The sequence below is a fragment of the Balaenoptera physalus genome, assembly GCF_965194825.1.
Source record: "Balaenoptera physalus genome assembly, chromosome: 8".
NCBI lineage: Eukaryota > Metazoa > Chordata > Mammalia > Artiodactyla > Balaenopteridae > Balaenoptera > Balaenoptera physalus.
The window spans coordinates 59,520,904-59,537,838 of NC_138887.1; the positions used below are offsets into that span (position 1 = coordinate 59,520,904).

Consider the following 16,935-nt stretch of genomic DNA (forward strand, 5'->3'; position numbering starts at 1 on the left):
GAAGGACAGGAATAAAGATGCAGACGTAGAGAATGGACTTCAGGACACGGGGAGGGGGAAGGGTAAGCCTGGACGAAGTGAGAGAGTGCCATGGACATATATACACTATCAAATGTAAAATAGATAGCTAGTGAGAAGCAGCCGCATAGCACAGGGAGATCAGCTCGGTGCTTTGTTACCATCTAGAGGGGTGGGATAGAGAGGGTGGGAGGGAGACGCAAGAGGGAGGGGATATGCGGATATTTGTTTATGTATAGCTGATTTACTTTGTTATAAAGCAGAAACTAACACAACATTGTAAAGCAATTATACTCCAATAAAGATGTTAAAAAAAAAAGAGAGAGACGTGTACCACAATGTTCATTGCAGCACTGTTTACAATAGCCAGGACATGGAAGCAACCTAAGTGTCCATCAACAGATAAATGGATAAAGAAGATGTGGCACATATATACAATGGAATATTACTTGGCCATAAAAAGAAATGAAATTGAGTTATTTGTAGAGTAGCATTGACATATATACACTACTAAATGTCAAATAGATAGCTAGTTGGAAGCTGCTGCATAGCACAGGGAGATCAGCTCAGTACTTTGTGACCACCTAGAGGGGTGGGATGGGGGGGTGGGATAGGGAGGGTCGGAGGGAGGCGCAAGAGGGAGGGCATATGGGGATATATGTTTACGTATAGCTGATTCACTTTGTTATACAGCAGAAACTAACACAACATTGTAAAGCAATTATACTCCAAAAAAGATGTTAAGAAAAATTCTTTGCCCATTTTAAAAATTGGGTTATTTGTCTTTTTTAAAATGAGTTGTAAGAATTCTTTATATAACCTAGATATAAGTTCCTTATCAGGTATATGATTTACAAGTATTTTCTCTCATTGTGTGTGTTCTTACTTTTTTGACGGTGTCTTTTGAAGCACAGACGTTTTTAATTTTAATGAAGTCAAATTTATCTATTTTTTCTTTTGTTGCTCACCATTTTAGTGTCATATCTAAGAATTCTTTGCCAAATCCTATGTTTTCTATGAGTTTTATAGTTTTAGCTTTTACATTTAGGTCTTTGATCCGTTTTGAATTAAGTTTGGTATCTGTTGTTAGGTAAGGATGTTTTGATCACCTCCTATTTACCCAGTTGGTGAGGGAGGTATCACCTATCATAGATAGTATGAGATGGCTGAACACATGATATCCAACACTAGACAGATGAAATCAAATAGATGTTTATTAATCAATCATACTTGCAGCCCCAGGGAGGGACACAGCATATCATACAGGGTCACATGGGGGTTGCGCCTTAGAATAGTAGGAATAAGTAGAGGCTGTGGAAGTCAGACTTCATAGTATCCAGAGGATGAGGTGATCCCTGGTTCCCACGGGAGGTCATTGGCTTGTTTGTGATTGGCTTGTTTGAATTTCAAGGTCTGGCAGAGAGATAAAACCCATTAGACTGAGGACTGAGTGGGTTGTAGCTGGTGCAGCTGATAGAGGAACTAGTCAGATGGGAAGCCTTTCCTGCTGGGTGGGGGGCATATCTCACAAGAGCAAGGAATCTCATGCTTAGGACGTTGGGGCCCTGTGAGGCTCAAAGAAGTCAATGCAGCACAGGAAATGTTAGACTTATAATACAAAGAAAACAACTTCAGTTTTTTGTATGTAACCATCCAGTTGTTACCAACCAGCACCATTTGTTGAAAAGATTATTCCTTTCCCATTGCATGGTGTTGGCACCCTTGTCAAAAATCAGTTGACCCATAGATGTATATGTTTAATTCTCAATTTTCAATTCTATTCCATTGATCTATAAGTCTATTTTTTCCTGGTACCACACTGTCTTGATTTCCATTGCTTTGTATTACATTTGGAAATTGGGAAGTGTGAGTCTTTCTACTTTTTCTTCTTTTCCAGAATTGTTTTGGCTAAGTAGCTAATATGTTTTGGAGATTATACTGGAATCATAAAAGTGGGCTGAGATCCATGCAGAAGAAGAACATAACTATTATAGACTAAGGAAGGGTTTGCTTCTCTCCTATAAATCTTCCTCTTAAAGAGAGTGACAGCTGTAAAAAGGAAGTACATAGAATGATAGAGAAAAATCCTTCTGTTAGACAGAATTAGCCCTGGGTTATGAGGTACTGATGAAGCGGGAGATGTCCAAACAACATAGCCATGTAAATTGAATTAATTTTCCATGTAAATTGAATTAATTGTAATAGGTAAGAGAGTGATTAGTTCTAGTCACTAAATGTTTCCAGATACAGTTAGGATTACACTTTCCTGTACCTGGAGGTGACTTGCACTGAATAATGAAATGTGAACAGAAGTGATCCAAGTCACTTCTAGGTAGAAGCTGTAAAAGTCTGTGCCCCTGTGTGATGACAACCCCAGCTGACACCCTTACCCCCACCCCTGGCCCACCAGCTGATCTGCAGTAGACTATACGAGAGTATTTTTGTTATTGCTGGACAACTTATCCTGTCCTGACTGTACAAAAGCCATTGGTTTGGCAGTTCATGGAAACTTTTTTTGAAAATCTGAATATATAAAGTAGGTTGATCTAATCTTTACCACAAGCTTAACTGCTCCTCCAAAAAGGGCTAACCTCTAGTAGATAATTAAGGCACAGTTGAAATAACATTGCATTGAACCTGTGGGCTGTAGCTGCTGAGGTATCTACCTACCATCATCACATCATCAATCAGTGTAAGCTTTCCTGCCATTAGCTGAGTTTGGCATAAGCCAGAAGACTTGAAACTCAAGACTAGGTCTGAGAATTGGAGATGTTTTGCTTCCTCCAATTTTAGAGTTAAATGAATTAGGAGCAACTGGTTCTAGTTTTACAAAACCAGATTTAATATAAGACTTGTTAACCATGTCAACTGAAAAAGTGAAAAGAGCAGCCCATGTAACACTTCTTTTTTTTAAACATTTTAACGAGATCGGAATACAAATATATACATAGCATATAATTAAGTTACATTGTTAACTTCTTTAGCATTTTATTAAAATAATGTTTATATCTGATACTTCATATAGAACAAAAATTCCACTACACTTACTATGTAAATTAGCCCCCAAACAATTTGTTTGTTATCTTTGGCTATAAACAGATATGACAAATTCAAGCTGATTTGGGAAGTTATTTAATCAGTTAGAGACAAAATGTGTACAAATGAAAATGAAATGTCATATCTTACAAATCAATTTCGAGCTGAAATAATATAATTTCTACATACAATTTGAGCTTCCCATAAATATTAACAATGCAAAGTCAAAGCTACATCTTTACCTTTATATCACACTTCGATATTTTTCAAGGATATGGTAATGTGAGTTACAGAAAATGAGACTCCATGTATAAAATTTACCAGAATGAAACTTAGAAGGAAAAAAATACAAGTTATGTATTTTCCTTCAATTAGGTTTATTGCGTATTTATATTTAACATATGGATTTTACATTTAAATTACACTTACAAAAAATAAAAGCTAATATTTATATGTTCCTCACCATGTGCTGACCTTGTGCTAAGTGTTTTATGTATTTTTTTTATCTTTACAATTAGCCTATAAGGTAGACACTATCATTATCATACCAGTTTTATAATAAAGAAACAGACACTTAGAAAGGTTAAATAACCTGCCCGTGATTATACTGCTAATAAGTGGTGAAGCTGGAATGAATCCTTGTCTTTCTGACTATAAGACTCATATTCTTATGTTACAAGACTTATGCTATAATACCCCTGCTGCCTCCCATAATATTTTCATATTAATTTAACTAAATTCTGGAGAGCTGTATGACTAATAAAGAAAATACAAATAAAGTAAAAACATTTCAGATTAATACTGCTTTTTCAAATGGAAATTTTATATGGCTTCTTCCAGTGTACATTTAAAAATCTCAATAGATGATTGAACAAGAGGTCTTTACTTAAATTTTCTCTAAGAATGTTGAAAAGTTTGATAAGATTAGTAGAAGAAGAGAAAACAATTAACTGTCCATTCAAGCCCAGAAACTTTTTTTTTTTTTTTAAATCTGGCTTGAAAAAGAGGTAACTTGAATTGATTTAGAAGCAGACTTCAGACTGTTTCTTTTTTAAGATTAATTTATTAATTCTTTATTTTATGGAAGTATAGTTGATTTACAATATTATATTAGTTTCAGGTGTACAACAGTGATTCAATATTTTTGTAGGTTATACTCCATTTAAATTTATTATAAAATATGGGCTATATTCCCTGTGCTGTACAATATATCCTTGTAGCTTATTTTTATACATACTAGTTTGTACCTCTTTATCCCCTACCCTTATCTTGTCCATGCCCCCTTTCCTCTCCCACTGATGTCCACTAGTTTGATCTCTATATCTGTGAGTCAGAAGCATACTGTTTCTTTGTTCTGGAAAAAAACTGCTGTGGTCCATTTTGTTACACAAAACTACCAAGGAAATTTGAGGAGTTTGGGAATCTCTGGCTCTAAGGGGCTAAGCTGTCCTTATAGTGAATCAATGTTTGTCTAGGAATAGGCATATCTGCATTTCTGCAGAAAGTGTTTCCTTTCGAGAAGAGATTCTTTTTCTATATATGTCATTAAGCAGAGCTGTGCCTGCTAACTGGCTTGCTGAGATTGTGTACTTGCTTTAGCCCCAGCTCACAGGCAATCTGCACCTGAGGACAGGACAAGTCAATTCATTGGACAAATACCTATAGAACATCATCTATGGATCAGACACTGTGGAAGGTGCTAGAATACAGAAGGAAAGGTAATACAAAAATCCATATAGTCTATATTCTAGTAGAAGAAGGCAGATAACAACAATAAGTAAAAATGTATTGTATATCAGATGTTGATAAGTGCTCTCGAGAAAAATAAAGTGGAGCGGGGAGTGGGGAATGTGTTGAACGGATTCACAATGTTGTTTATATATTTATTTAGAAATTACTTTAAACTTACAGAAAAAAACAAAAATACTACAAGAAACTACTGTTTTTGCAAACCATTTCAGAGTAAGTGGCTATCACTCCTGACTACTTTACTACAAACAAAGACGTTCTGCTATACAACCATAATACAGCCATCAAAATCAGGATATTAGCACTGATCCTTTACTGCCATTTCATCCCGTTTCATCAGTTGTCCCAGTAATGTTCTTTATACAATAGGACCCTATCCAGGATCATGTATTACATTTAGTTGTCATGTCTTTTTAATGTCCTTCAATCAAAAACAGTTTTTCATCAGTGGGGGAATCCTTTCACAATATATATGTATATCAAATCATCACATTGCACACTTTAAATATCTTACAATTTTATTTGTCAAGTATACTTCAGTAAAGCTGGGGAAAAAACCTAGTTTTTCAGTGTTTCTTTGACTTTCAATCTTGACACTTGTGAAGATTACTGGCCAAACATTTTGTAGAATGTCCCTGTATATGGGCATATCTGATGGTTCCTCATGGTTAGATGCCAATTATACATGTAAGAATGCCACATAAGTAAAGTTGTGTTCTTATTCCATCCTGTCAAGTGATAGGTGATTTCAATTTGTCTCATAATTGGTAATGTTAACTTTGATCACTTCATTAAGAAGACATCTGTGAGGCAATCTCCACTGTAAAGTTACTCTTTTTCCTTTTGTAATTAAAAAAGCATTTTATGGGGAGGTATTTTGAGAGTATGTAAAAATCCAATTTTGCACAAATTTTCATCCAATAGATTTAGCATCTGTTGGTATTTCTTGGTTGATTATTACTATGATGGTCCATGACTTTCATTATATTTAGTGGTTATTCTATTGATACTATAGAGAAAATCTTTCTCTTCTCTGCATTTATTTATTATTTTAAAACTTTATATCAGGATGAATTCATGAATTTTGTTTTATTCAGCAAGTTATAATTTTTAGCATTATTATTAAATTTCTTGCTCAAAATTTCCCAGATTTGGCCAGCAGGGGGCCCTTTCAAGCTGGCACCTGTGTCATATTGACAAAACCCCTTCTTTGAGAACTTCCTTTCTCTCTAGCATATAAGATGCTTCAGGCTTATCTTGTAATTTCTCTGCCCAGCTCTGTAATCAGCAACTTTCAAAGATCCCTGGACCCCATAAGTGGATAATGACACTGGATATTTGGAAACTAAGATCTGAGTGCTAGGTATGCTTGTGGCTAGTAAGGTATTGCTGCTCCCGGATCTTTTTAGTGGACAGAGCTGGGGTTATATGTATGATTATGCACATGTATACATAATACTTATACACACATATTTACATACACGTTTATTTCTATATCTGTATATACTGAAAGCATGAGTTAACATTAGCCTCCAGCTCCAATCCAACACCACGGTTCATTTTAGTTTTATCCCTTTCCATATTTGTAACCCCCTTCTCCCCCAGGAGAAACTTGGCTGCCTTACCTTTAACGTATTTATGTGTTAGATCAATCCTCTCTGAGTAGAACCAATCTCCTGATGCTGCTACCAACCTCCTTCCTCATGGCTGAACTCTTCACTCTCCACCCATCTTTTCCTTTTAAGACTTTGACATCTGACTTCAAACTTCCTCTGCCAGTGGCCCCTGCACTGATGACCTCCTCACCTCATGGATTCCTACACAATGCACAGGTTTGCTGCCCCTCAACCCCACTCTGTGTGAATGTTTACTTTTCTGGGCTTTGGAGTAAATTATTAGGAAGGCAGGAAGAATACAAGGTTGCCATTTTCAGTAGAGTGGTCAGGAAACACCTTGCTAAGAAGATCAGATTTGAGGGAAGGTCTGAAGGAGTGGTGAGGGAGTGGGTCCTGTGGGTTTTTGGACAAAAGTTTTCCAGGCAGAAGTAGTAACACGTGCAAAGGCCCCGAGGCACAAAGGTGCCCTGTGAGTTCAAGGCAGGGAGGCCACCATCACTGGAGCACAGTGAGCAAAGGAGAGAGTAGTAGATCAGGTCAGAGAAGTATCAGGGGGCTAGACTCTGTAGGGCCTTGTAGACCATTGTACAGCCTTGGCTTTTCTCTAAGTGAGCTGGAGTGCCGTAGGAAGATTTTGAGCAATGGAGTGATGTAATTGACTTTGGCGTTAAAAGATGACATTGGTTCCTATGTTGAGAGTAGACTGTGTGTATGTGTGTGGTGATGAGGGGTGGAGGGAGAGGGAAGTTGAAAGCAAGGAGAACAGCTAAAGTACTCCTAGAATGATCAGAAGAGAAATTAGCTGTGGAGGTGGTGATAAGTGGCCAGATTCTGGATACATTTTGAAGGCAGAGCTGATGGGATTTGCAATGGGTTAGATATAGAGCTTAGTATGAAAGATATATAGATAACAAATACTTAAATACTGAAACGTAAGCTTAAGGAAGTCAGGGATTTTTATTTTTTATTTTTTGGTCAGTTTTGCTCACTGTTGTATCCCCAGTTCCTATAACAATACTTGGCATGTATCAAATATTTAACAAGTAGTTGTTGAATAGTTGAATGAAAAAAGTAAAAAGTAGAGAGGAATCCAAGTTTTTGTACTTTTTGGGGAATTTACATCTTTTCCTTTAATGGCGGGTGTAGAAATTACCACTGAAAAATATTAGGAAACCTGTATTTAGTCAACTGATAAAATGTGAGGTGAGTACAATGAAAAGGACTCAAGAAGGCCAATAAAAATATACTTTTAAATATTTACTGTTACCAAAACAAGGAATACTGAAAGGTTATGACTATGTTCAGTGGTTCTTCACTTCAGGGTATCGGTACTCACTTGCTCTGCTTATGTGAATTCTTGTGCATATGTGTGAGTGGTAAGAAATTTACCACCTACAAGGAGGAAGAACCAAAATTTGAGTAGGATTTTGCTTAGAAGAATTAAATACGAGCAAATGTGATTATTTTTATTATAACAGGGTCTCCCTTTTTTTGAACTAGAGAAAGAAGCAGATTTGCAGCAAGTATGCTGGAAAATGTACACGGCCTGCAGTCTATCTCATTTATCCCACACCCATGGTGTTAATTGGTACAAAGTTTCTAGAAGGATATTGACAGTATATATATTGGAAATCTTAAACATATTTGTGATAGTTGACACCACGATTCCCACTCCGTATCCCCCTTAGGGTTGTTTATGTTCATGGATTGGCCCATTTCACCAGCCTGGTTACACAAAATGTCACATTTAGTTTAAAAAATTTACATAATTCACATAAATTTCTCACACCTCTGCATGCTCAAAGCAGTAGAACATCTGGTCACTCACTTTTGAAGTTGCTCCCATATAAATTGTTGAAAAATTTAGTAGGTTTAATTGGCCAAAAGGGATTGTCTTTCCCAGGGATTCTCTAGGCAGAAAGACAACAAAAGAATGTGACTAACCCTCTGGTTTATCTTGCCACTGTAACATTTTATTCCACCCACACTAATACTACCCATGTCCTTGGCTATGATAATGGCATTATCATCACTATGATAACCGGCACAGGCCACAGTAGTTCCGTTCGGAGATCTTACTCTCTTACTTAGTCTTACAGTCAGGCATGAATGACCCACTATTTAGTACCCAGAGATGCAGCTTTTATATAGTTAAATTATTAAAATATAAATTATTATAATTTATATATTATAAAATGTTACACATGCTTATAAATAATACAAAAACTAACAACCAACTAACATTTCAGACCATTTCTTTTCTTTCTATATTATTGGGATCTTACTGTAATTCTTTTTTTAATGTTCAGCTATTGCACCTTAATATTATATTATTTTTCTAAACTTTTGGCGTTTTTTAAAACATAATTTTTAATAGTCACAAAATATACCATTGTAATTACATGTTACCAAAATTTATTCAAATAAACCCTGATTATTGGACATTTAGGTCATTTTTGTCACTTTTTCCTTTTGATCTGTTCCTATGCTGGGATTTCAGTTGAGCAGGTGAAAGGATTAAAGAATTGGACTCTTGAAAGGAACCATTGATGAGCATCAGAGTTGGGCAAATGAATTGTGTAAAAGAATCTGTTGCATTTGTAGACGTGATCATTAGCCCCATTATAGCCCTAACTTTAAAATCATGTTCTGACTCAGGCCTGGAGGTGGAGGAGTCACAGAATAGTGGCACCAATTACATGTCACAAATTTGTTTTCAGGTTGTATTTACATGATGCTGAAACAACCTACTGAGTAATTAAATTCAACAAAAATATGACATCCTTGTTTCAAATCCTGCCATGCTACTAATGGCTACTAGAGGGCAGCAGAAGCCAGGAACTGGCAGGAAAAGCAATAGCATGAATAGGCTGAAGAGGCCCAGGCCTCTGGTTCCCTCTGGGGAACCATCTGTTCAGGGTTGAGACAGAAGATTGGGTTCAAGGAGTCTGCGATAAGGTCTTTTCAGTTACTTGAGAAGGCAACAAATAAAGGAATAACAAGAGTGTTAAAAGGGTTAGGTACTTAACAGACACCTTAAACCTTTTGGAGGATTGAAACAAACAAATGGAGACTAGCAAGAATCACCAAGTTTAAGCCAAAAGCCATGGGTTACCAGGTTATTCATTCGATGGAGAGGGTAGAGTTAAAGCTGTGGTAAGATTTGAAGTGAGTGTATCAGGAAAGCAAGTGTCTGTACAGAACTGGTGATGTCAGAGGGCTATGACAACATGACATCATCTGAGCAGACCTTCCATAGAAGAGCGCACATGAGAGGGCAGCAACTGAGCAAATGTTAAGGCATAAGAACCTTGGGAGGTTTGGAAGCTATAGAAAGAGGTAACATTTTAGTAAAACGGTTTCTAACTTATGGTAGTAGAAAGAACATTGGGCAGGAGTCCTGAGAGCTAGATTTAAAGTCTAGCCACTAACTAGTTATATGACTGTGAACAAATGATTTACATTTCTTGGGCTTCTGGTTTATCATGGACAAATTGGGGGGTTGGACTGGATGAATTCTAAGATACCTAAGATATCTGAAATTCTAGGAGCTAATTGATTGGTGATTAGTCATCAAAACTATCACCCAGTTACACTGTGTAGGTAGAGTGAGATAACAGTCCAGCATCCATGTTTCCTTAGTCTCTACAAACTGTCTTCATGTAGCTAGCCAGAGAGTGTTACAATCCCACCATTTCTTATCTGTACTTCTGCGAAAAACAGAAGCCAGACTACTTGATGTTTCATACTGTGTACTCATGTAAGAGGAAGAAGGAACAAGGTTTCCCAGGATTTGATGACCCTGTTTTAAATACACTGGTGTGTGCCTTTGGGAAATCTTAAAAAAAAAAAAACGCAGAAAAACAAAAAAACTAAAAGAATGCACAAAAACTCACTCTTGCAGTTCAAACTCTTTAGTTGTTGACACTTTGAGTTAGAGTTAGGATGACTTTAAAGGATCTTCAGGATATTTTAGACTTTTCTAATCAGAGGTTATATTTTTGAGTTCTGAAGTACTAGATAATGATAAACACATTGTCAAAATGTTCATTTCCTTAACTATCACTGTAGGATTACAAACAATTTTTTATTTTCAAATTTCTTTTAAATTTGTTTGTAACCTTATTTTAAAGTGGAAGTTATTGCTGCTTGAACTTTGTAAGTTTATGAAAGAGTTTAATAGGTAGATAAGTCTGAGGAAGATGTTTTATAGTTATTACACTACAAGCATTTTTTGAAAACCACCTCTTGTGAGTAGACATGGAAGAATGTAGAATATAGACATTTAAAAATTTCAAACAACTTTAAATCTGCTTTAAATAAAATCTGATCTGCTTTTTCATCTAATTTATACAAAGAATTCAAAAATCTTATTAAAAATGATGCATAGTTATATTGATTTTTAAAGCAGGAAGATATCATAGGCATTGTCTGGTACAAGTGGTTCTTGACCATTTTACTGCCAAAGGCTCCTTTAATTAATTTTTCTCCAGTGATTCAACATTTTGAAATATTCTGTCTATTTTTCCTCACCAAAAGCACTCCTTAAATGATAATTAGGTTTTTCATTTAAAAAAAAAATTTTTTTTTTAATATAAATTTATTTATTTATTTATTTTAGCTGTGTTGGGTCTTCGTTTCTGTGCAAGGGCTCTCTCTAGTTGCAGCAAGCGGGGGCCACTCTTCACTGCGGTGCGCGGGCCTCTCACTATCTTGGCCTCTCTTGTTGCGGAGCACAGGCTCCAGAGGCGCAGGCTCAGTAGTTGTGGCTCACGGGCCCAGTTGCACGGGCCCAGTTGCTCGGCGGCATGTGGGATCTTCCCAGACCAGGGCTCGAACCCGTGTCCCCTGCATTGGCAGGCAGACTCTCAACCACTGCGCCACCAGGGAAGCCCAGGTTTTTCATTTTAAATTAATCTGAACACATACAACTGCTGATCTCTTTAGCGTGAGTTCAGCAATGACACCATCCTGAGGTGATGAATTTCTACCATGTAAAAAAATTCTAGTATTTAGTGCAGACTTACTGTGAGAAAATACACTAATTCTATTATAGTTTTGAGATTTTGAAAATAGCTCCAGGACCCTAGTGGACCCTGGGGAACTATTTCTTTTCCCTACCTCTCTCAGTTTACAGATAAGTAACTAAATCAGTTGTTTAGAGTTATGCTGATACAAGTCCAGTGCTCTATCAACAATACTGGGTGTTCCCTCTTCTTTAGGAGTAATCATTACAGTTTATGGTAATGAATACAGTAAAGTTTATACTTCTCACAAAAAAGTGAATCTAGAAACTTGGGTTCGTAGATTTTTTCTCTGTTTTTTGTTTTTTCTTAGATGACATTTAAACTGAACAAATCTAAGTTTAGGACGCATCTCAGGTAGCCGATTTAAGGAACTAAATTCTGGATATTTCCTGGAATATAAGTTCCAAGATATTGTCCTTTACTGTTGTTTTCTTTTTGGAATCCTTCAAGAATAAGAGTTGAGAGATTATTTTGTTTTAGCAGCCTGTTGATGTGACTGTCATTTCATTACTTAAAATTTATTAGATACTAACTTTGCAAAATAGAAAATCTTTAAATTCTGACTCCATAGAAGGCAAATAGTAACACTGCGCTTGCGTGTGTGTGTTTGTGTTTGTATTTGCTGATACAGGAGCAGCCTTCCCACTCCTGCCCATAAACATGTATCACACGTATGGTTTTCAAGAAGTGAGAATGAAGAGTATTTTGAGTACTCCTGAGACACCAAAGCATAGGTTACCTATACCTTCCACTCATGGAACTATCTCTAGCGCTTTCTTTCCCTCCATATATATAGCCAAAGCTATCTCTTGCCATTCGCTACCATGCCTGGAAGTCCCATATCAACCTTTTTATTTTTTTTTTAAATCAAAATATGCAAAAATGTCTTCTTGGAGGGTTAAGACGATGATTTATTGTCAGCATAACCAAGTCAACATGAACTATTTTGTTAACCAACAGAGAATAGGGATGAGAAAATTTGGAAATTTGAAAGAGTGGTAAGATGAAGGACAATGGAACTTAGAATGCTCAAGTGACAAGCAATGACAGCCAGAGTTGAAATCAAAGAATAAATGAATTTTGTCTTATTAATAATTTTAAGTTATATACAGAGAATTCATGTTTGGAGGAAAATCAAACTTTTAAGAACATATTTGAAAATGCCATATTTTTGTACCTGTTTTTGGTGCTAATCTAGCATAGGGACCCTCACTGCTAGACCTTGCTTTTAATATGCAGTCATCACTAGAGTAAAATGAAAATTATATATATATTTAAAGATAAACAATTAAAAAACTACTCCAGTCTTATACATGAAAAAACTCATTTGTATTTTATATTTGCATTCAGAGAATATTTAGAGAAGGCCATCTTTAGAAACAGAATTAAATAATTTGATGAAAAACATTTAGAACGCTTCAATGGCAACGATTAAAAAAAAAAACACTTAGAACTCCTTGGGAACAGACCATTGCAGGGTTTTATAGAATCTTGCGGCTCATACTTGCATGGTTCATTAGTGACAAAACTCTGGCCTAGAGTCAAGTTTCCTGCTTCTCTCTCTTTTTTTTTAAATAAATTTATTTATGTATGTATTTATTTATTTATTTAGGCTGCATTGGGTCTTTGTTGCTGCGTGCGGGCTTTCTCTAGTTGTGGCGAGCAGGGGCTGCTGTTCATTGTAGGTTGCAGAGCACGGGCTCTAGGCGAGCGAGCTCAGTAGTTGTGGCTTGCGGCCTCTAGAGCACAGGCTCAGTAGTTGTGGCACACGGGCTTAGTTGCTCCGCGGCATGTGGGATCTTCCCAGCCCAGGGATCAAACCCGTGTCCCCTGCATTGGCAGGTGGATGCTTAACCACTGCACCACGAGGGAAGTCCCTCCTCCTCCTCTTGAGATGCTCAATTCACAAAGCAGGGCCTCCTGAGGAACTGAAAATAAACCTAAATTTAAAATGTTTTAGTTTCTCTGTTTAGTAATAACCGGTACCACTTTTCATCAAAGTCCTGTCATGAGCCAGGTGTTTACATGGATCGACTGCAATCTTTACAGCCACCCTCTAAGGTGGTGATGGCTAACATTGAGAGAGAGAATAGCACAGAGGTTAGGAGCACCGGTTCTGCGTCACATAGAATAGTGCCTTGTACCTGTCTGGATTCGAGTTGCACACTTTTGCTTAATGGCTGAGCGACCTCCATTTCTTCATTTTTACGATCTAATAAGTAGTACCTATCCCATAGTGTTGCTGTAGGTGAGAAAGAGGAGAGCGACACCTGAGAGCCAGGAGCTGGCCCATTTCTGTCAGCTAGGGCTTGGTGTTCTAGTAGCTGGCTTGATACTGCAGCTAGGCTGTGGCGTTTGCTGAACATAAACAAGTTCATAGACCATCAACGGCAGACAAGGCCACTCTGTGATTGTGATGAATCAAGAGAAAAACAAGACTACTCTATAATCATGTCTGAATACAGACAAAAACAAGAACATTGCCCAAACCACAAAAATAACCAAGTATCCCCCTTTCCTGGCTAAAATGAATGACTATAACTTCTTTACCAATAACAAATCTGGCTTTATTCTTCCTGCCTTCTAGATAAGAATTATTAAGACACCAATTATAGAACTACCTTCACTTTCTGACCATATCAAATACAAAGCAATGTTCTAGTTCTTTGAACTCTCCCTAAATTACTAACACAAGCCTGAATCCTAGTCCTTTCTAACACCCACTTGCTGAGGTGCCCTACAATTCTCCCCAATATATGGTCTCCCTTATTGTAACAAGTCAATAAACCCAACTTTGTTTGACCAAAAGTGTGTTCCTGGTGGTCCTGGGATAGAGGGCATTGACATGAGGAATGAATGAGTTAATCCATGTAAAAGACTTAGAATAGTGCCTGGTACCAAGTAATTGTTCAATGAATGTTATCTATATAGTGTTTTATAATTCTGTAGACAGTGATATGGAAACTCAGAGAGGGCTCACAACTGGGAGAAGGTGGTGGTGTAATTCCAGTTCAGGTTTGTTATGCTCCAGAGCCCATGTTTTCACTACACCACACTACTATGCTTTGATTCATCACCATTGCTCTCCCATCCTTCCTGTCAGGAGGTGCCATTATTGGCCCCTGGGATTCGAATTTTGTCTTGATCTATGTTTAAATAAAAATTATTTTCCTTTAGGAGGCATTAAAAATTCAACCATTAATCCTTTTCGTTTATGTAGTGGCTTGTTAGGTGAAAGACCTTCAGATTTTCTTTCTTTTACTACAGCTTTAGTCTTTTGATCATGGTAAAATTCTTTTTTATCCTTTGAAGTCTCATTGACTGAAAAGACTGTGGTAAAGAATGTTAACTTAGATCTTTTGCAAAATAAGGTAGCTGGAAGACAAGAATGGCAACAATCCCAAGCTAGCGCCAGGGTACAGAAGTCAGAAGATGGGAGCCCAAGTATTAGGCTTTAGTGAAACCATCCAGCCAACTGCTAAAGTGATAAGGGAATAATATTAGGGAACCTCAAAGAAAGACAACACTCACAGCCAAAGCATGCTTGACCTCCAGAGCTTAAGGTAAAAGAGAAATTAATAATAAACTGGACCATGGATCTAAGTGCCTTTTGCATCCACTCACTTTCTAATTTATTAATCATGGGAATTTCTATGTGTTCTGGGGTGGGTGGAGTGAGGTCTTCTGTATCTATTTGCTTTATGCAAGACCTTCTAATTGAGTTCTTTCCAAACTGTGTTTCTGGAAATGTTGGTATTCTAGGAGATATTAATATGTATTCTGTGAAAGACAGTCTAAGGGTCAGTTTTTGGAATTGTTCTAACTGTGTCTACTTGAAGATTCACAGAGGCATATTAAAAGCTCTTAAAAATGCAGTAAAATATCTGTTTAATTTTATGTCAGGCATTTCTCAAATTCATTTAAATTTAAGACTTTTTTCTTAGAACATATTACCACCACCATCATCATCATCATCATCATCATCATCATCATCATCATCATCACAGCTAACACTTACAAAGTGCTTACCATACACTAAATACTGTTCTAAGTACTTTGTATATACTAACTCATTGCCTCAACAATTCGGTTATTGCCAGGGATACGGAGGCATAGAGCAGTGCAGTAACCTCCTCAAGGTGACACAGCTAGTAAATCAGTACAGAAATTCCTTTAACTGCTCGTGTCTTAGGAGAAAAAGTGACAAGTATTCTTTTGACTTGAGGTAACAAAGAGAAAAGTACTAGATTTATTCAAGTATTCTATCAACATTTGTTGAGAAACTAGTACAGACAAATGCTATTCAAAGTACTGCAGATACAGCATTGAGTAAGACAGACAGGATCCCAATTCTTACGGAGCTTACATTGTAGTGGGAATAAATAGACAATAACAAGCATATAAATAAACAAAAAAACCAGGTAGTGGTAAATGTTCTGATGAAAACAAAACAGAGTGGTCTGAGAGTGTGGATTAAGAGTAGCTTAATTATTCTTGAAAATTAATTGCAATACCTTATTAAATAACTTCATGTGACTCCAACTAAAGCAGAATAATCAGTTTAATCATAGCCTTTTAATAATAGCCTTACTGATTCATTGATAAGGTGTGTTTTTCCCCATTGGAAAGGTCATCAATTTGGCTTTTATATTCTTAGAGCAGTGTTTCCCAAAATGGGATCAATGAAGTACTCGTTCCTGGGAATTTTAATAGTTGTGTATGTGTGAAAATATTTTTGTGGTCTAAGAAGTTTAAAACAAGTTCCTAACTACATCAGTTACCCAGAGCCTCCAATATATCAATACATTTTTTTCTGCAAAAAATATAGTGTACAATATTTTAAACTTATTTGACCATGGAACCTTCTCTTGTGGCAGTTTCTCATGAGAGTTGTGTTCTGTGGAACCCACTTTGGAACGTATTACTTTAGAGCTATCTCGCTCTCCTTTTTTTTTTTTTTTTTTGCACAGCACATTTGTGTTGCCATAATTATTAAACTCACTTAAAAGAAGTTTTGATCTTTTGATCTTTTGCACTGATTTAGAATAATTCCTTATTAAATTCTCCTTTGTTGTTAGGATTCTGAAAAGCCAGGTTTCAGATCTAAGAGAAATAATATTTCAAAGAAAAGTACTGTTTTTTCATATTCTGAAATCTTGTTAATTCTGTTTGCTGGCATTTGGGTTAGTGGAATTAGATATTCTGATTTTTCTCCTGTGGCTGCTTACTTTTTTATTGTGGTTAAATCTTTCTTGATAAACCTGTGCTACTCTTGGGATCTAGTGGGCACTATGTATTATGTGCTCTTTCTCTATCAATAAGATAAAGAGACTGTCCACCTTTCTGTCTCACATGAACAGAACATAAAGAGAAATAAAGTTTTGTCTAAATGTACAGTGAAAAATGTCACTGATATTCCCAGTTCCCAAAGGCAAAAATTATTACCAGTTCCTTTTAGATTCTTAGAGAGATATATGTATCACATACAT

General features: G+C 36.6%; 1 protein-coding gene across 1 annotated transcript in view; it reads left to right on the forward strand.

Moving 5' to 3' along the window:
• The first annotated feature begins 359 nt into the window (after positions 1–359).
• The window catches only part of LOC309665544 (uncharacterized protein), a 329,472-nt gene continuing 312,896 nt past the window's right edge, over positions 360–16,935 (forward strand). Inside the window, exon 1 of the mRNA XM_082472194.1 lies at positions 360–6,635. Within this exon, the coding sequence (XP_082328320.1) occupies positions 6,613–6,635 (23 nt within the window). The 5' untranslated portion in view covers positions 360–6,612. The remainder of the gene's footprint in view (positions 6,636–16,935) is intronic.